This window comes from Carassius auratus, chromosome 47 (assembly GCF_003368295.1).
Source record: "Carassius auratus strain Wakin chromosome 47, ASM336829v1, whole genome shotgun sequence".
In the NCBI taxonomy this organism is placed as follows: domain Eukaryota; kingdom Metazoa; phylum Chordata; class Actinopteri; order Cypriniformes; family Cyprinidae; genus Carassius; species Carassius auratus.
Window position 1 is genome coordinate 4,111,574 of NC_039289.1, and position 22,172 is coordinate 4,133,745.

General features: G+C 38.5%; 1 protein-coding gene across 1 annotated transcript in view; it reads left to right on the forward strand.

Moving 5' to 3' along the window:
* Positions 1-22,172, forward strand: part of gpc5b (glypican 5b) — a 42,247-nt gene that overhangs the window by 3,469 nt on the left and 16,606 nt on the right. The window contains exons 3-8 of the mRNA XM_026235773.1: positions 1,525-2,234; positions 4,619-4,800; positions 4,977-5,036; positions 5,389-5,511; positions 12,436-12,556; positions 20,505-20,646. Of these exons, the coding sequence (XP_026091558.1) occupies positions 1,525-2,234; positions 4,619-4,800; positions 4,977-5,036; positions 5,389-5,511; positions 12,436-12,556; positions 20,505-20,646 (1,338 nt within the window). The remainder of the gene's footprint in view (positions 1-1,524; positions 2,235-4,618; positions 4,801-4,976; positions 5,037-5,388; positions 5,512-12,435; positions 12,557-20,504; positions 20,647-22,172) is intronic.

The window sequence follows — 22,172 nt, forward strand, 5'->3', positions numbered from 1 at the left end:
CAAACCTGCCCTAAAATGCAGGTCGGATGATCTCTTAAATATTCGAGAGTGAGTACATGTATCGGTGAACAATTTCTTTGAAAAGTTCTCTCTATTTCTTTGAAAACGAATTTCACTGTAAAGCAAATCCAACATGTGGTATTCACATACCATCTGTCCAATAAAGCCCAACTATCCTCTCCAACCTAAAATGCACTAAAAATACTGTGTGCTACCTTCTCTTCATCTAAATTCAGTCCTGGACTGGGGACAGTCAGTGGAGTTATTCTGACACTGATCTTGTTTTAAAGTAGGACCTACATCAAATCCAGTAGGGACTGAGTTAATAAAATGATCAGGGGTACAGTCATCCTAGTTGACCCTACTATCCATCTTCTCAGAACATCCTGCTGTCTTAGAGGTGAAAGGTCAATTGTGGGGATCATGGGCACTTGCTGTGACCCCTGTGATCTGCATGACCTCTCCCCACATGTCTTAATGGCCCAGAACCATGTGAGAAGAACCCCATTACGCAATCTGGGCATAATCCCCTACCATCCTGATACTGAGGTGTTTGGATGTATTTTTTAAGATACACCCTATTCTGAATTTTTAGCCATGTAGTGCTACAAGTGTTTGATTTGAACCATTTTTAACCTGTAATGCTTCCTAATCATTCATACAAACCACCCATCCCGACTCTGATGTATGGGGCTTAATTGAAGGGATCCAGATACAGTTCTTGACGTGAAAAGGTTACTCACATATTGTTGCTGGAGTTACAGATCCCAGAATGCCACCAAGAGATGTGAATACCAGCACTGACGCAATATTTCAGAACCCCGCCGCAAAACCTCAAAGGATTGTTAAAGAGAGATTCTTATGGGTGTCTTTTAGTATCGTGAGCCATACAGGTGTTCTATTATTTCTCCATCGATAAAGAGCAATCAGAACTTTCAGCTTGCATGCATGTCATTCACAGAGAAACAAGACAGAGCTGGAATGCTTTGGTCGTTATGAATGAGATGGCATAGGGTTCTACCAGCTGTCCACTTAAGTACCCGTCTGTCACATGTCACACAAAAGCTAATATGCCATTGTAAATAATGCATATGGTACAAATGACTATGATCCTCAACTTCCATTTGCAACCCAGAGGCAGAGTGAAGTATAAGATGTCGCCCTGACTGCTAAAATTGGTGATAAGCTAGGCGCATGTGTCACATATCTCCAAACTAACCTTCAGCCCAATAGCGCCAGCCCAAAAGATCCATGGATTAAGTGTTGTCAGCTCCCATTAATCCAATGGAAAGAGAGATTAGATGTATAAGAAAGAGTTGTAAGCAATGCCAAACAAGGCCGGGGTGTACATTGATGGGCTAGTATGTTTGACCCTTTCATAAATGTAAAAAAAAATGACAGTAATTGTTGGTCCTCTTTAATGTTACGAATGTTTATATCTAGGTTGACTATGAAATAGCTGTTTAGGGATATCAATTTTAGTGCTCGTTCAGTCCAGAATTTCTCTATTTCCTCTTCCTACAGATACCTTCCATTCCCTGCTCTCCTTCACACTAAATCATACCTACTCGCTCTTCGACAGCACATATCAGACAATCTCTCACGACGCGAAACCCTTGGTGTCTACCCTGTTTTCTGACCTTGAGCTCTATCTCCGTGGTGATGCTAGGATCTCTGTGGAATACTCAGTCCAAAGTTTCTACGACAAACTTTTCCCATTGGTATACCAGCACCTGGTCAATCCTGGCTTGGGCTCAAACGTTTCTGCCTGGTCCTCTGAAGGAAGCAAGTGCCTACGTGCCACTCGGCATGACGTCAAGCCCTTTGGCCCTCACCCGCAAGAACTTGCTCAGGGACTGTCTAGGGCACTAGTGGCCGGTCGTGCCCTCAGTAGGGCACTGAAGGTGGGTGCTGAGGTTCTGAATGCTACCGAGTTGGTGGGGATGGCGCGGCAATGTGGACGTGCACTGGTGCGGATGCAGTTCTGTCCGCACTGCCGTGGATTGACCCTCATCCGGCCTTGTGGAGGCCTGTGTCTCAATGTGATGCGGGGTTGCCTCGCAGGCCTAGCTGAACTGGATGGGCCCTGGAGACGTTATGTAGCATTGCTAGAGCGTCTGAGTGGGGCACTAGCAGGAGGATACGAACTGGAACTGGCACTTCTACGAATCCGGGAAAGAATTAATGATGCCATCCTTACTGCGCAACTCCATGGACCGCATCTCAGCGCCGTGGTGAGTCATGCTTCTTTGATTCATAGAACACGTTTATTTTTATTCCACGAACGAGCTTCACCATATGCTGGACTAATCAGTTCTAGCATGCAAAACGCTTCCAGCAGCATGTTCGGTGACTGGTGCATATCAAATGTCTAGCCCAATCAGGCTGTACAGATGCAAGGCTACAGTTTTGCACATGCTAAACTCTTATTTTTGCATGAACTTAAATCTCAAATTGATAATTATAAATTAGCATTTAGCCTACAAAATATGGTCTGTTCTCAATGGTGTAATGAAGCCCTGCAAAGAGTTTATTATTAGCTCAGTGATTAGGAGCTTGATTATGTGGTAATATGACACGTACTTTAAAAAATGTGTCAGTCATCATGACAGTGTGACTATGGCTGTCTGTAAGTGAATACCCAGCCGCCCACCCTGAATCTATTCATACCGTCAATGCCAGAGTCTGTGTGCACGACAGAGGACGACCGTCAGCCGGTCTCTCTCACTCGATTCTTTCACTGGAATCATGGCTAAAGGGGCCACAGGGGTCAAGGATTTTGTGACCGCTCGGCTTTGCACCCGTCATGTCCTGGTGATAACAGCTCTGTATGGGTAGGTCAAGTTTGAGACCGCATTCCCACAAATCTCTCTCACAGAGCATAGACTTAACAGTCAGAATGGGAGATATTATTACTTAAGCCCACAACCGCAGCCCCTATAAACTCCTCTGCTGCTCTACAATGAAGGCTGCTTGTGAGAGTTTGACCTCCCCTTAAACGCTCCTTCAGTGGCTCAAATCATTCAAATCGCTGATGCCATGATGGGTTTGTGTTACCTGGTCTAGACCCAGGCTTAATGGACAGAGCACTAACAAAGTTGTTTGCTGCAACCCTAAACAAATTTATCTGTAGAGTGATCACTGGAGATATATTTGGCTAAAACAAAAACTACACCAGTGCCTCTGCTTTGTGATACCGAATTAAGGCCTACATTGGACATCAAGCGGCAGCCCAACAACGATGCAATGTTACTAAAAATTGTATTTTGATTTGAATTTTATGCTATTAGAAGCCTGTAATTCACTGCACAGACTATTTGTATCATCATTGCAAGTGGTGTGGTCTTTATTTACCTGCATTCCATAGATCTGTTCATTGTTTTTGAGGACAGGGCCCAAAACAGGTCATGCTACTTGTCCATGGCAAGTTATGGATGAATTAGCAAAAATTGTGCAGAGCAGTTTTATTCACCACATTGCTATATTTACTATAACTCACCACATCAATTATTTATGCTAATGTCGCTAATTACGATAATCATTTAAGAAATAATTATGCTAATGTCACTATATAGGGCCCCTTATGCAGCGGTCAGAATGTAATTTATACCAGTGTTGTCTTACAAATTGCATTCCGTAACATTTCAGAACACAACAACGTAATGAGCTTGCGTAGCTAGAAGCATTTCCGCTAACATATTAGCATAGAGCAGGCCTATTTTTGAGGTCTTAGAGGTATGCTTTATTGTTGACGCTCTATAAATGGAATCGGGTTCGTTATGATGTTGTTGCTGATTGTAAAAACAATGAGATTTTGAAGAATAACTTGTGATATTTATTGTTTATAAGATGTCTATATGTGCTAACCAGCTCTGGCATTGACATGGAGGACTATAGGGCCTCTCGAGTCTCTCACGCTGCATGTGGTCTGGCGCTATCTTGGTGGTGCTTGAGTTGTTTGGGTGTTGTCTGGTCCCAATCAGCCTGATGTCCTGCATGCAAATTCACCTCTGGACAAAGACGGCTTCCGTGAACCGGCCGGCCCCTTCCCAAAATGCAGTGCAGCTACTGAGGGGCCAGAGCAGGGGAATGAGAAAGCTCAGCTAATCCTTAGATAAATAAAGCTCTGTATGAGATATATATATATATATATATATATATATATATATACAAACATGTTTACACATGCTCGCATAAATAACGTTTTCAGTCATTATTCCATTTTATAATTTCTGGAATATAGCTGAAATATGTCAACGGACTATGGTTATCCTTATTTTTATTTATTAAATTGTTTTTTTTTTTTAGATGATGAGAGGCTGAATAAAATAAAATATATATTTTATGTATATAAAGAAGTTAATGTATAATAATTCAGCATCCAGTGCAGTTAAATACAGTGATGGCTTATTGTACTGTTTGTTTGAATATAAAATCAATTATATTGTAAATATTACTAGAGTTACATTATGCCACTTATTAGTGGCCACTAGATGGAGTAATCTCTTTGAATTGGTGTGAGTCAGTTCAAACTGGCCTAAATTGTCATTCACCATGATTTTTTTTTCTCTTACATATGTTTTCAAACCCATAATAATTCCTCATCTCAATCTTTCAGGTGGGTAAAGTTTGTGGTTCCTTGACTGAACCCGTTTCCTCCACTCCAGTCAGTCCCACCTCGAGAACTTTGAGTCCTTCACTACACCCAACCATCGACCTCCAAACCTCAGTCACATCCTCCAGTCCTACAACACTACCTGACACAGGCAACCAACATGAGCACATCACACTAAAAAGAAGGTGAGAAAATGCCATGTATCCACTGCATATATATTTGCTGACCATATCTTGACCCTTCAAGATATTCAAATCCTAACGAATCAGATGTTTCAGATCACATGTAGTAACGTTCCTGCTTTTTGCCTTTCTTTCTTCTGTTTTCCTTCCTCCCAATTTTTCACCTGTCTCTGCCTCAGGTCTCTGCCTCTGAAATCATCCAAAAACGACAAACCCAGAAGCCTGAAAAAGATTTCAAAGTAAGCGTGTATTAGCGAAGACTAACATTTTAAAGCAGTAGCAATTCAGCTACCAGGTTACCAATACTTATTTATTTATTTATGACATTGGCTGTCAGCCTAGGAATATTCTTAAGATTTAATCCCACATCAAATAAACGTGTGTGAGTGAGGAAGAACACTAGCAGCATTAATAATCATAAATAGTCACAAACAAGTACAGAAGGCCAATCTGCCACTGGTCTCCATCAGTGTTTAGGCATGTTTGATTAGAGTAGTGTTATGAATATGGCAGAACTGGTTGTACTGTATAATTAGGCCTGGTTGGTTTGATGGTTTCTGATAACTTCCTGAAAACCTGAACTTCCTGCAGGGAGTTCATGGGCTACATCCAGCGGTACAAATCATTCTTCTCCACGCTGCCGGTGATGCTGTGCGAGGGCGAGGTGGTGATGGATGAAAACACCTGCTGGAGTGGAGAAGATGTGGTGGAGAGGTAAGCTCGTCCTGCCAGAGGAGGGCTTGAACACTCAAATTTGTGTATTTATGCATGGATTAATATGGGTCTATGACATGGCACTCATTTTTTTTCCAAATACCAAATAAAAGTGCACACAATGCTAAATGATTTGACAAAACAGTTTTAGCTTGTAAATTAGTCATTTATTATAATATAGATAAATATTAAACACATTCACATATTTAAACTTATTAAATTCCATATGGCTAAACCAATCAATAAATAAAATCTGATAATTTCATGAATATGTATATATCTGAGTGGCTCTTTATATTTTCAGCCCGGCTGAAGACTTGTTCTTCACAAACATGAGAATGTTTCTGTTTTCCCACACAAATTGATTGTAATTGAAGGCATTCAGATCCGATATCTCTCCAGAAAGGTCTCTATTTACTCTGTGAGGTCAAGGGGTTCATAAGATGGCCAGGAGGAGTGATGGTTGCCATGGATTAGCGTGGCTTTTCTCCAGTCCTCTTCCGGACAGAAGCTTCATTCAGAAGGTTCTGGAGCTCTATTGTGACACAAATGGGATTCCCTGAAAAACATACACTCGAAATAAATGTTTGCATATAGGCGGTTCTGCTATCAGCATATGTTCATTTATTCTCTTTTGACTTTTGCATCACAAAATGACCATGATCACGGTGCTTGAATGGACAAAGGTTTGTATTTCCAGATATATCCCTATTCTGGCCTCATTTGCTCCTCAGCTTTGGCTCAGAGGTTAGAGATCCCACTCCCCATCCACCCTTTGGACAAATTGCCACATCTCCGTCCACACTACGGCAGTAACACAGGGCTGGCACCATTCATACTTGGGGCCCCCAGTGGCACAAACACTGAGTAGCCCTGGAAACAGGCCATTGTTACCATGGAGCAAACTGACTAGCTTGCTAATCGTTTGTTTTGGTTTCTGAAATCTCTGTATTAAGACAAGACCAGTTTTTATCATGTCAAACCTGCTTTGTCTGAAAGATAAATGTTTACTGGTTCCCTAAATGTCATCAGTTGGTTGCAGATAGGTCCAATACAAAATGTAAACATTACATTTAGATAAAGCCACATTTGGGCCACATAGGTGACCTGTAATCTTTGTCTTTCAGACAAAGTAACTCCGTTTGACATTATAAAAACTTGCTTTGTATTTTCAGGTACAGAAATTCCACAAACAAAAACAGATTAGCAAGCTAGACCATTTTCTCTACGCTAACAGTCACAGAAATCAATGGTCACACTCTTCATTTGTTGGTACAAAGACTATTGGAACTCATTTCCGCGCAGTGTATACTGCCTTCTGTTTTAGAAATGTGAAACAGAACATGCGAACAGTGTCAAGATTCAAAATGGTAGTATACTACATTTTGTATTAGTTTTCTATGTAGCCTACTGAATAATACTAGCACATGCTGAACACATTAATCAACAAAGCATTTTTCAAACAGTAGTTCACTATATTGCTTGTAATTAAGTTCTTAGAAAATAGGCCTAAACATTAGTTTGCTAGTTTTATCCATTTTGTGTAAAATGTCTTAAAAATAATAAGTGAAGAAAGAGACCTCATAATACACTTCATTCATCACATTGAAAAATGGAGTCAAGTTAAGTGCAGTGCATTATTGGATTCCTTGCTGTGCGCTCTGATGTATAGCCACTTGAAGTTTTGATGAAGTAGATATGTAGATCATTTGCATTCTGTGCACAGTATGCTATGCAGAAATATTGAAATTAGCATATTAGCATGCTATTCTGGGCATAGCATATATCCCTGTGAGCACAACACTCTTCAAATAAGTTAACACTGCCCCCTTTTGGACAATGCATGTTTGCATATTCAACCATGTTTTCTGAGGCAAAAATCCCAAATAGCCATTTAAATATATTCTGCCACTTGGTCATCATAAACATTTGGGTCAAATAAACACACTGAGAAAAACATGTGTTCACAAGATGACAGCGCTTTCACACCGAGTTCAGTCCAAAACATGCATTTTTTTTCTTTTAAATTTTTAGGTCCATTTGGATAGCTACGTAACATTTCAAATTGAGCGAACAAGGTGATTTAAGAAGAAGCTTAGCTGAAGTTGTGGTTCGCCTCCCACTGCACAGTGAAGTGTAAGAATAGATGTTTTAGGATGGTGGAGTAAACCAAGGAAATGTTAGCATGACTTATAACTTGGTGTCAGCCAGACTCCAAACGACTGGATGTGTAAGGTTACTGTGGAAACCGTTTGTTTTTGTTTTCATTTTAGGCGACTGCCGTCTGTGGTCAAAGTCCTTTTGGGTTGTTCTTAGTTTCTTTCTTTTTCTCTCTCACATTTTATCCATTGCTGATGCCACTGTCGAACTTTAACCCACATAAAACGGTGAACAGATTGGAAACTTTGTAAATCGTCACGAAACACTTCTCAGTTGTGTCCATGACTGATTTTACATGCTTAGATTTCCTTTCCTCTGTGGTCTTAGATTGGGCGTAGACTCCATTACAGCTTTATCAGATTATGTGTTTTCACTGAGGACTCTCCCTTGTGCTCACTATAACACTTAATTTGGTTTTTAGGAGCTTAAAACTGAACATGCTACAAACAATGGTAGTTTAAAGTGGTTTAGCTGATCTCCCAGCGTGATTAAGCTAATGTTAAGCTGTTTGGTTGGCATTAAACTTGTAGCTATGTTTCAGAAAAACAAACTTGTTTATATCCAATGTTATCTATATGTTATCTGGATCCTTGCTAATCTCAGATTGTCTACCATGTTCAAAAACACAGCTACTATCTTAACATTTATTTTCAGACATTGAAAAAAACCCTGTATATGCTGGTTAGGTATGTTTTGAAGCATGGTTTGAGCTGGTCATGAGCTGGTTTAAGATGTTCATATGCTAGTCCTTAGCTAGTCCTGAGCAGGAGTTTTTTAGGACCATTTTAGGACCAGGACATGACCAGTTTAAACCAGCTCAAACCAGCTAAAGACCATCTTAAAACAGCAGCCATGCTTCAAAACAGGGAAGTGACTGAAAATGGTAAAAAAAAAATGTAAGTAGACCAATGAAAACTGGGTAATTGTGGCCATTGCTGCTTTGTTTCAACAGGATTTGTTGAGATGTCTTCATCTGGAAAGCATCTGCATCTCAACGATGTCAGTTTTACATACATTCTAGATCAGAAACTTCTTAAGACATCATCTAAATCTGATAGGAAACGTTCTATAGACGTCTTGCAGATGTAAATGCAGAAAGATGTCTAAAAGACGTCTCCGTGATTTACCTGTGCTATCAGTAGATTCTCCACTTAGGCCAAAACCTATCAAACTATCTATCTAGTATTTCATTGATGTGCTTAGTGATGTCTAAATAGGTTTCGATATATAGCATACAAATATTACATAATACACTAATATTTGCAGTATTTATAGTGGCTGACATGAAAACCTGTAATGGATACTGTAACTGTATATAGGATATCCAGTGCTTGTATTACAACTTATTATTGAACCACTCCATTCCAAACAGCTGCTTTAATATACAGAAAGCTCTGTGCAGCTCAATGCTGACTAGATATATTACAGCTGTCCTACATAAGCATGTGTCCTTCCTAACTTCACAGACCACAGACAATAAATAGGATGGAAAACTAGCAACCAGAAGGCCTTAGACCCCGATTATTACACACATGAGAAGGCACACAGCTGAATTCATGCTGACGTAAATCAGGATAGCATAGCTTACCCCGATGCTATACTCCAGAGTTGTGTATTCTATAGAAAAGGACTTGTTGAAATATTAATATTATCCGTTTAGGCTGTCTGTTGTTGCCAAAGGCAATAACTTGTGGAAAAGCTGTTCTAAAGAAAGAAAAAAACTTGAATGCGCAGTTCATGAAGAACAGATATTGCTAGCTCATTGTACACTGAGTTTCATAACCTTGTGAGCAAACAAATGAGCTTATCCAATATAGCAGATGAATTTAATTGGAGCTTTACTCCTCTCAGGGGTATGCGTGTGTGGTTTTTAGTGGAAAATAAGCAGCATTAAGTCAAAGGGGAACTCCAGACTCTTTGGTCTTGAGCTGGGTAAATATTTTTCTCTGACTTTTTTCTGGTTTGGATTCATTTAGCTGCTAATTATTGTGAGAAATGTGGGTGACTGCAGTGACAGGCCCACCGCACTGCAATGTAAGACCCATGTTCTCGCTAACACATCGGTTTAAAGAGCCTGATGTTCTTCTGTAGCTTATTTGAAACCGTTTGTCTGTGTCATAATCAAAGTAATTCATTTGGTGGCTTGTTTGTTGTGGTCTTTCTTTTGTGTAAGAAATTTTTTTCAGGAAGAACAAGACTTGATTTTATGGGTATTTGATTAGACTGTGTAAAGATGAAACGTGGTAGGTTATGCTAATATTAGAGGCAATTTGAATTAACAATAGCTCATTTTGCTCTAAAGCACACTGAAGTATTGATAGAAATTTCCAGTCTTGACCTTGAACATTTTTTTCTGACTAGAAATTATCAGTGATAAAAAGTCTACAATCTTATGAAGACTTTAGAGTGTGTTTTTTCACTTGGTCCAGTACACAACCAGTACAAAACTCTAGCAACACTAAATTTCGTTAGTTTGGTTAGTTGAGTTAATTCAGTACTGACTTCACCAAGACATTGTTGTTGATTATCTTTCAGATCTTTTCTTTTCTGAGTTTCTTGAGCCTGGACTTTACTTGGTTCAGAACACAATCACCCAACCCAAGTACAACCCAACTGCCTGCAGCCAGTACCATCTCGGCCACTGGACCTGTGTCACAGCGTAGAAGATTGGTGTCCAGTGTGGCCACTAATACATGCATAAAACAGTATGCAGTACAATTCAAAAAATGCATTACATAGAAAGGTCTGGCTATAAATTAATGAAGTAATTTCCTATGGGCAGTATGTGTCTGTTTCATAGTGACTTCCAGTGGGCGGGGTGATGTGAATACCATTGGGCCAGGCTGCCATTGTAACTAGCGTTTTGGTCTGTCATTCACAGACGTCCCAGCACCCAGTATGATTGTTGGGCGAGGGGTCTGTTTGATTATTTGTTAAATATAAAACAATAAAAACATATCTGATTTGTACATCCGTCACTCTACAAAGGCCAGGCTCAAACAAAAGGTGAACTAACAGACATAACATGAACAGGGAAAATGCTTCAACAAAAGTCCAACACCGACAAAGGGAATATATAACAAAATCGAATTAATTCAGTTAATGTAGTTCATTCAATGCTGACTGTAACAAAATTTAGAACATTTAAGTAATAATAATCAGCTATTCAATTGATATTTGAAGCCACTTGCAAGTGAAAGTGAAGTGAAAGTCGTGACATTTGCCAAGTATGGTAACCCATATTTGGAATTGGTGCTCTGCATTTAACCCATCCAAGTGCACACACACAGCAGTGAGTAGAGAACACACACACACACTGTAAACACACACCCATTAATGTCCCATCAAAAATGCAATACGCTCAGAGAGACCTTTTTTAATATGGAAATAAGAGAAATAAATAAGACTTGCAGCCATTTCAACAGTGATGCTATAGAAAATTTCCCTAAAAAAATTATCTTTGTAATGATCAGGATCTTACGGTTGGCTATATGTTTATTGAAACACATCGAGCAGATTATTTCCTCTTTAATTATGCGCATATGGAGAACATTTGGCTCACAGAAGAAAGAATGAGCCAGTAAAAATGACAGTATCCATAGACAGCTCATTCTTCTTTTAAATAAGCCACATAATCACACTCCTCTCATGTAGTGAATACTCACATATTTCATCTCTACTGTAACTGCCACCCAAATTCACTTACTCCTGACAGCTAAAAAGCACAAACCAGCAAACGTGTCTGTCTCACATCGGTTCCTTACAAAAAAGTGCTTCCACCTTGAAAAGCGAGACGTGTGTTCGGATGCTGTTTGAATGCAGTATGAGGTGTCTGGGGTCATTGTTTATTCACTTAGGATAGCTGTGGTGAAAACAGCGAGGCAGTTCTCCCACAAGCACTCATTTATTGATAGCTGCATTATTCTGCCCTCCTGCTGTGCTCTATCTGGCCTCCACTGTTACCCCTTTGATCCGTCTGTCTGACTGTCTGTCTGCCCGTCTGTCCCAATGTCAATGTCTAGCAATTGCAAAAACAATGCGTGTATCACATTAAGTCTATATTTGCATTTTGGACCAGAAAATTGCCACCTAGCAACACCCTTGCACCCACAACCAGCAACATTTTAGATATGATTCATAAAGTTTTTAAGTGCCTTTTGGACATTTTAATTGTGGGCTTTAAAAGTGGGTTCACTTGACTTGGACCAGAAAGTAACCACCCAGCAACCACATGGCAACATTCTATATATGATACACATCATACTAAGTTTTGATGCGAATTTTGGATCTTTTAACTGTGTGGGCTTTAAAATTGGGCACCGTTGACTTGGATCAGAAAGTAACCACCTAGCAACACCCTCTCAACCACATAGCAACATTCTGTCAACCATCATGGCATTGAGTTGAGTTGAGTTGTTTTTCATTGAATACTGTTTAGTGGGTAAGCATGTTGTGTGGCTTGCCTTGGTTGCACTGAGTTGGCCTTTAAAATCTCTAATGAAAGGATGCAGGGTCAATACCTACATTTGCTGCACAGCTGTGTCTTCAGGCTTCACCGCAGGCTTCATAATGAATTGTTTATGTGGGTGAAAAGGCTATCTGAACATCCGATCAATCCTTGGTCGTGTTTCTAATAGATGAGCGATGAGCATTCCCTACATTTTTAGCACTCCAGAACTCAGAATTGGGAGATCATTATGATCAGTCCAAAGAGTGCTTGATTTCTGTACTGGAAACTAATCTCTTGATGTGTTTCCACCGCAGTTATACAGGTCATGTGGTGGGGAATGGACTGCAAGCCCAGAGGCACAACCCAGAGATAAAAGTCAGAAGTGCGGATCCAATCCTTATCAACGTTAAAGAAAAGCTAGAGCACTTCAACCAGGTAGGTCCAAAAAACCCATCAGAACAATCATCCTTCGACATTTAGACGTTTTTAACCCTTACCCTCTAAGCTTAAACTCAAACCTTAAACCTAAACCTTAACTTTGCTGAGATATTGGTGACAGCCGTGAGGAATTTGTATGAGATTATTTTGGACATAACCAGCTTTGATCGTGTAGGGCGAACATGCATTGTGGGATTTCTGCTAATCAGGACGTTTGAACACAAATCAGTTGAATTGACATTCCTTGATTGTCCCAAATTTTCAGGTAAGGTCAAAGATGGTGGGAGTGAAATACACAATACAAATGTACAAGTTTGTATTTTCGTGCTAATTTTGCTTGTCAATGAGGCTGTCAAAACCCAAATGATAAGTCAATGCTTTCAGTCGTGACTTAAGGTTGCCAAGATGAATTTTATAACCTAAAGTCAAAGACCATTAATACTCTGTTTCATCTTTAACCAAAGTTCATATCATACAATCTGACAAATGGCATTCAGAACGAAAAAGTAAAGCTATGGCTTGCGTGTTTATTTTTATAAAACTATCCATGGATGTGTGCTTTCTGAGCCAAAAAGAAGACATTAAGAACCACCTGAAGCGCTAGTTTCAAGCTTGCCCACCAAACAAAAATATTCCAACTGAATGCACAAGTCAAGAGTGGTGAGACGGTGTCATTAGGTCCAAGGTTTGCTCTGTGATCACACTGCAGCGAGATCAGACCCAGGATCCTCAGCGGGAGTGTTGAAGACCTCTTTGGCATGACGACAAAGTCTGTCGCTACTGCAGCTGCGTTTGGGAGGAGACGGACGGCAGCTCCGTCGGCCCTCTTTGCTCCATTAAAACCAGAGATTTTGGTTCCACATTATGTCCAAACCCGACTCAGCCCTGGCCACATTGCTTTGCTGTGAGAAATTGCATCACTAGACATCAAGCAAGCTGGGAAAGTACATTAGATTTGTGTCAGGGGATGAGGAGTAGGTCACTTTGAACTTCTTGTGAACTATTCCCATTATTTCCTTAGGTCTCCAGCCCCTGGTGAGGTCTATTGTGCTTGACCTGTGTTAGTTTTTAATGGCTGATTGGTATCTAATTAACCTATCCTGTGTAAAACCTGATAGATAAGATACGTAATTGGTGTACAACTAATGGCAATGCATATAACCTTGAGACGCTTGCAGATGAAATCAGTTATTGATTAGATCTTGAAAAGTGATGAATGAATAGAAGCTTGGGCATGGTTTTGTGGATTGGTTGGAAAATTTACTTAAAACATAGTATTCTTGCTGTATAGCAGTAAAAGTATTATGCTAGCATGTTATTATAAATTTAGCCAGTAAATGTTATGCTAGTTGATAATGCAATGCTAGCTCATTTTATGTATTTCCGCAAAGGGTGCTATAGCAAGTAGCTATAAGCATAAACTGTTTTCTGTTTTGTTTTTCAGCTTAACTCTTGTCATGCTAGAGATTCTTGCTAAGTCAGTTAGCTAAAATGCTAATATTTTTTATCTAGGTCAAAGTGCCCCTATTATGCCATTTTTACGGTTCCTAATATTGTTTTGGGAGTCTCCTACAACAGGATCACATGCATGCAAGGTCAAAAAATACTTTGTCTTCTCAAAATATGCATTTAATATCAACTCATTTTCCAGCTATTCTCAAACCATTCATTTGAAGCAGTTCAAAGATTCAGTCTCTTTAAACCCCTCATTTCCGTGAGCCAGCTCTGCTCTGGTTGGTCAGATTGCCTAGTCTGTTGTGATTGGTCTACGGCATACAGCGCATGTCAGAAACGATATGCCTATTTCAATAGTTCTGTATTTTGAACGCCCTAATATTTATCTAATATTTATCCTACAGTTTGTGATTCAATGGAGCAGCTGGTCCAAATAAACAGGATACTGATCCATCTTTCAAAAGCAAGCATTTTGTGAATCCTGCGTTGAACTCCCCAAGATTAGAGAAGACGTTAGCCAGCGCAGTAAGAAAAAACCCTCTTGTATATATTCATTCAATGAAAACAAGACTCAATATTTTAGACATAATTTCCTTTCGAGTAAATTAATCTTGTTTTAAGGATCTTTAGATATTTTAACAGGAAGATTACACCGATTACATTGTTTGTTTTGCAGTGTCATGCATGTTGTTGCCATTACGGATCCTTTTCATGAGTCTTTTATATGCAGCCCATATAAAGTGTCCTGAAAAACAAGGACATGTGTTGGACACTGAATAACACAGAAAGTGTGACAGGATGTCATTACAACCTGGCATCTTAAGTGTCACTTTATGTCTTCAGAGGTGTGTGAGATCTTCAATCTGATGACCACAACATTTCAAGTAAAAACCAAAGCCGTAGTCTCAGTCCGTCTCTGATCAAAGCTCATTGAGAAATTAATATTTCAACGCCGTATCCCAAGAATGAGTCATCTTGCACTATAGGGAAGATTTATGCATCTCATGGTTGAATTTGCATCAAAGGTCATCTTTTTTTTCTGAATCTTCTGTGCATCCTTAGCTTTGAGCAGACAGTGTGATGTACTCTTCACATGAAGCCAAGTAATTTATGAGGCCTCACTGCAATAATGGCAAATGAAGAAAACCCCAGGCTGGACTTGCACAGCTCTATAAGCCGAGATTTGTCAGGCACAGATGCTAATGAGTATGAATGCCTTCATAACCCGCTATCTAATCCAAACATACATCAACACACAAACAATAACAAAACATATAACACATGCAAGTGGATTTGTGCATCATATTTCAATGCAATCTGAAGACATCCATGTCCGTGTTGTTCAGTAATTGTTATGGATAATTCACCGACAGATTTTTGAAGGGATATTTTTTTCAAATAGCAACAAATGTCAAGTGCCAAAATATTCCAAAAAACACTACAAAAGCACCGTAAAAGTAGTCGACATGACTTTTGTGCTATATTTTGAAACTTCTGAAGTCATAGGATAAAATTTGCAAGGAAATTCATTTAAATCTTCCCCTCCATGTAGCTGAAAATTAAAGTTCTACATTGTGCATATTTGACCTAGACTGTTGCATTTGCTTGCAAAACTAAATCAGTGGCATTTTTTAGTCAATGATATCAAGTATTAAGCAACGCATAAAAGGTCCAATTTATTATGATATTAAATGAATGTGAAACGTGAGTATCTGTAAATAACGATTACAATTCCGGAAAATAATTCTGTAAAATCTAAAGAGGGTTTCTACTTTTGCATTCCAAATAAAAAGAAATTGCAAACAAATTTGGAACAATACAATAGTCTTTTTAAATCTAGTTAAATTTCTTTACAATAGTGTTTGAATGTTTGATATACAGTATGTCTGTTTAGTTAATTTCAGTTAGTTGCCAAAGCAACATTTCTTATTTTCATTACTAAACTGACTAAAATTGAAATAAAAATAATCGAATCTAAATAATCAAAAACAAGAGAGAAATAAAAATGACAAAAGCACATAACAAAATTACTCAAATTAAAAAATGTAATTACACTGAAAATATAAAAATAAAAGCTATAAATAAATAGTATGTAAATTCTGATTTTAATTTTCACTTTAAGAGGCAGCAGCTGTAATTCCTTTGCAATTCTGTGCAGATGTTATTTCCCTGTTTTTCTGCCCCCTGCCAAACGTGCTTCTGTATCACTTTCGCTTGACCATTAGAGGTGTATCTCAGTCCAATTGATGAGCCTGATGTCAAGGAGACACGGTTTGGCAACAAAGACCCCCAACGCATCCTATCGATCCGTTTACATGAATGGGGTCTTAAACTTGCCCCAGATATTAGGGAATTTGTTTCCCAAATGACTCAGAAAATCCTGCTGCAGAAAAGCAACTTTTTTCAGAGATAATATTCTCACTCCATAGAATCCTAAAACAGGTTTTTGTTTTAGCCAATCAGAAACGCTTTTTACCTGTCATTTATCATTTTAGTTTGCTGACACGTCTTTTAGAGTTTAGTAGAGGATGTGGAGAAAATTCCCACTTTTAACAATCCAGTCAATATCAGAGGAATCAAATCAATCGCTGCACCTCTTCGTTTTCTCATTTCACTCAGAAATATCAGTTAAATAGGTTTCAGATGCATTTTTACTTGATTTTTTAAATATAAGTAGTAAATTTTAAATAAAATGAAGATAGAAACTTCATTGAAAATTAATGAGTTATTTTAATAAAACCATGTCAGTTGAATACTGACAATATTGGCTTATGACTATTTCTTTAATTTTTTATGTTTTCTTATCATAAACAAAACTATTAAAAATGTAATGTGCAGCTAAATTGAATAATGAACCAGGTCTGTTGTTGGCATGGTGTTTGCCTGATGCATGGCATATTTAATTATACGGCAGTTAATTAACAGTCCCCTGGGGGGCGTTTTCCACAGTCACTGTGGAATTTAATTGGATTGTGTTCCTCCGTCTGGTAGGAATGGAATGCCATTGCAAGGAAATTTAATTCAGAGTGTGCTTCAATATAGTCAGTGAAATCTGGCAATATTTGTCATTCTTCAACATTTTCCTCTATATACTTTTTTTTGGGACCAGTATTTAATTACCATATTGGTCTAGATTTGTTTTAAAATTATTAGTATTACTATTCAACAAATTATTAATTATTTGAATAATATTACATTTGAAGAATTATTAAAATATTTTTTGTTTAAAACTTTTTATTGTTAATGTTTGTGTGTGTGTGTGTGTGTGTGTGTGTGTGTATGTGAATGCATTATATAATGACAGTTATTTATATATATATATATATATATATATATATATATATATATATATATATATATGGTGGGCATAGATTAATTTTTTTAATCTAGATTAATCTCACTTTAATCTAGATTAAAATGGCTAATTTGAATTCTGCCAAAGGCATTCAGGATTTGTTACCCAAATAAAATTGACAAACAGTAAGTCTTTGAGAAGGGGTTTATCAAGCTAGGTGGTGCATTAGAAAAGGGGCTCATCTCCTGTGTCCAAAATGCATCACAAACTGCTTGAGAAAGCTGTAAACGAATTAACGGATTCCAGTTCTGTTCCAGGAGCATTGCGTCTGCAGCAGTGCAGCGATCGTTTACATACCGAGTAGCGAACTGAAAACGCGTTCTGTGTGAAAGCACATCGAGTCCGTGCTGCACCACATACGTAATGCACAAGGACTGCATACGCACTGCAGACAGAGTATGTGTGAAACAGGCGTGCGTCTTGTCGAGGTTTCCATTGGGAAGCTTCTTTTAAAGTCCATATGAAATCAAAATTGACTATATTTATATATGACTATATTGACTTATAAAATTCCCTCGTTACGGTCCAGATGGCTCGATTTTTTACATTTCGAGGAAGGAAGGATAACAGAGTGGTCACGGATGTGCTCGAAGCACTTCACGCGCGAATGCTTCAAAAATTGGACAGAACACGAAATGGGGTTTTGAGATATCTGTCATTAACAGATAACGCTGTCCCGTCAGTGTACACCGGTGGTACCTCACAAAGTTTGACGGTGAGTTGAAATGAACCATGTCTCATGCAATTGAACACACCTACTTATCTAGATCCAATCAGGTGCTAGTTGGAAAATAAGCCACGGCCACTATTTTCCTCATTTGCTATTCCGTTTCTCTCTGAAATACGTCACAACACTGGAGAAAAGTCGTTTCCCAGTTCCGTTTCACAGGGACTTAAAAAAAATAAATCCCTGCAGCAAACCCGGCGGCTTCAGCTGCATCCATGTTAGCACGTCACTTTTGATGTGGTATTTTCACAGTAGGCATACACACGTTTAAAGACTCATTCTTGCCCCCTACAGTGCACTTCGATTAGGCATACATCCACGCTAAAATATCAAGGTGAAAGTCATCATAGTTCGTGTAGTATAGACCCAGCTCCCAACCCAACTTTGAGAATAGATTAACGGCGATATTTTCTTTTTCGCCGGATAAGAGTCTCCCGTTAACGCAGCACGTTAACGCCGATAACGGCCCACCACTAATATATATATATATATATATATATAAAAAATGTATAATTAAATTTACACTTTATGTGAGGAGGAACTTCCCCCTGAGGAAATATATTTGTAAATAGCACAAGTAATAGAATCAATGTTTTGGGAAACACTGTGTTATTTGTGTGTGTGTGTGTGTATATATATGCGAGACAGAATATGAGATCAGAAACAATGGGGGAGCCAGAAACTAACTTAAGATGTTTTGAATCACGCACTTTTGCAATTCCCTGAGCGGTTTTTCAATACAGTTCTTAAAGGGGGGGTGAAATGCTCGTTTTCACTCAATCTCCTGTTAATCTTGAGTACCTATAGAGTAGTACTGCATCCTTCATAACTCCAAAAAGTCTTTAGTTTTATTATATTCATAAGAGAAAGATAGTCTGTACCGATTTTTCCCGGAAAAACACGAGCGCCTAGAGGCGTGACGTGTGGGCGGAGCTAAAGAATCACGAGCGCCAGTAGGCTTTTGCGTCGAGAGCGTTTGGAAGCTGTGACATTACCCAGAGCCGTTGAAAAACATATTTAACGGCTCTGACATTGCCTTGAGGAAAAAACCATCATCCAAAATAAAGCATGGCTAACAGTCAGATTCAGCCGTTTATTTATGATCCAGAATCAGATCCCGAGGCTGAAACTGAACTAGAGCAGCAGCAACGACTCGCTCCGAGCGGGGCTCGAACCCGAGTCTCCGATTGGAGGCGGACGCACTAACAAGGAGGCAGAGATATTTGAAGCAGTTTTTTTCACCGCCTGCGGTTCCAACACACGATCGTGAGCCTTTTTCGTTGGGATTGCATCATCCTTAAGAAATAAACGATACGCAAATCCGTCGTCAAACTGGGCCTTGTTTGTAAAACAAGCATCTTCGAAATGCAGGGAACAAACACAAACACTTGCACAACTCCGTTGATGCTCTGTAAAAATAAACTCCGTCCACTGGTCCCTTAATGCTGTTTTTTCTTTGGTAATCTGTGCAGGGTTGTCTTGCCCTGGCAACCAAAAACACCCCTCCTTTTGTGACATTTCGCGACGCTCTCGCTCTGATCAGTGAATCGCTCTGATCAGTGAATGCCTGTTGTGCTCTCTCTGCTCTGCTATACGGGAGCACGCGCTCTTCCGGCAGAAGTGCCTCAGGACCCATATAAGGAAATTCCGCTCCATCTAACGTCACACAGAGCCATACTCGAAAAAAAACTTTCCGAAACTTGTGACAAACCGGAAGGAGTATTTTTGGAACAGAAATACTCCTTCAAACGTACAACTTATTTTTTGAAACTTTGTCCATGTTTAGCAAGGGAATCCAACTCTTTAACAGTGTAAAAAACTCAGTATGCATGAAATAGCATTTCACCCCCCCTTTAAATGCCCCACAACTGCACGTGTTTAATATTCTCTCGCTGTGAGAGTGGAATGTGCGCTTGAGTGGATCCATGTTTAGTGTGCAGGAATGCTGCTGTTATGAGCCTTGACGTCTTGCCTGGAAGCCTTTGTAGGAACACATGGGGCTATTTGGACGTGATGGGTGATCTCCGCTCACTTCGGAGGGTGTCATTTCAGTACAACTCCACTATTAAAGCTTGAGAATTTGAGAACAGAGCTGCTGTAGCTGGTATGCTGCCATAACTCCAGCTTTATCAGATCATTGCTAAGAAAAAAAGGGAATAGTATAATGTTAGTGCTTTATTTTAACTTCCGATTAGTATTTAGAAACATTGCAAATATAGTAATTAACAGCTATTTTAAGATAAATAAATATATACATATATATGAAAGTGTATTTTATTTTTTGATTCATGGTTTCATTAAATGTACTGTAAACATTTGTATCTAAAAAAAAATGTATATACATGTTTTTCTATTCAGAGTATCATATAATTAATCTTGTGATGGATGTGATTTATGTTTGGTTCCAGGAGATGTGGGGAGAGGTGGGTTTGGGAACAGATGGTGGTGAGGATGTGGAGACCAGCAGCGGTGATGCAGCAGAAGGCAGCAGCGAGTGCGATGATGAAGACGGCTGTCAAGGATCGGGCCATGGTGAAGAAGACAAGACCGGTGAGTTCATTCGTCCACTACAGCTCAGCTCAAAGGCAACTTGATCTACAGTTCCCAGGAGAGACATCAGCCTCATGATGCTTAGAAACCCAGAGCCATTTACTGTCTCGTGTTTGTTTTAGGAGGTCGGTCTCTTCTTGTTATTAACACTGCCGATCACAACACGGCCATTCAGACTGATTTTGTCACTTTCAAATGATCTGCTCCAGCTCTTGTGTGTCCGGATATCCAATTCCTTGTTTAAATCAGTAAATGTTACTTGCAGTAACTTTAATAATAATCCCTTAAGGGCAGTATGAATTAATTTGCAAAAAAGTATCAATCAAAGCAAATTATCAATAACAAACAAGCAAAAAAACTAAAACAAATAAACTATTTTTCAGTGTGGTATGAAAAGTGAATTAGTTTTTACTTGTTTTAAGCATAAATCAAAACAAATTTGAATTAAGTTTATGGTAAAAACACAGAAAAAAGCGACCAATTTCCAAATGCATTAAGAAAAATAAATATTTTTTCTTGTTTTTAATTATTTTAAAGCAAAATTGAATGTAGTTTATCTTAAAAACAAACAAGCAAACAAAAACAATTTCCCAGTGTAAGATGAGAAAAATAAACCTGTTTTTCGTTGTTTTAAACATTAATCAAAGCTAAATTGAATAAGATTTATGTTATAAAGAAAGAAACAAACAAACAAACAAAAAACAAACAAACAAAAAAAGAGAAAGAAAATGTTCCAATGTGGTACGAAAAATAAACTTTTTAAGCATAAATTCATGCAAAATGTAATAAGAGTTATGTTAAAAGGAAACAAACAAAAAAACATCAGTTTCCCAGTTTGTTAAGAAAAACGAACTTGGTTGTCCATCTTTTAAACATAAAACTAAACAAAACTGAATCAAGTTTATATAAAAAAAGGTTGCCAAGTAAAAACCTTCAAAATTCAAAATATATTCTCTGAAAACCAGTCTTGTCTTACAAAATTTTGCTTCTACACAAAAAATAAACCTATGAGGTTGTTTTCAGTTTACTATATTGTTTATAATTTAACATTATATTTTATCAATTATAGAAATTATAAAAATTGACAGAGCTAGATAGGTCTAGTTTGGTATTATTTGTAGATCTGCTGCACTAGCATGCTGGATGCACTCATGGGTTTGGACAAAATAATGGATTTCACCTTATAATAGATTAAAAGCATTTGTGTGTAGCGAGTTATTGAACCATTTTTCAAGGCGCGCCTGCTGTTCTTATAATGTGTTACTCAGGAGTCCAGCCTCGCTGCTACTTCTATAAGGTCATGCATCTTTGTCCACTGGTCTCAGATAAGTTTCCACATAGCATCTCTGCTTTAAACTTTCTAGCTTTGTTATGGAGTCTGGGTAACAAAGTGCTGATTCATTTGGCTAGGGCTGTACTTTTGTTTTATTATTCTGTAAAATCATTCCCAGGCCTTGATTAAATGTATTTCTCCAACTATGGACACTTTTTGCCTTTGAAATAGTAGAAAATATAGTAATATATAA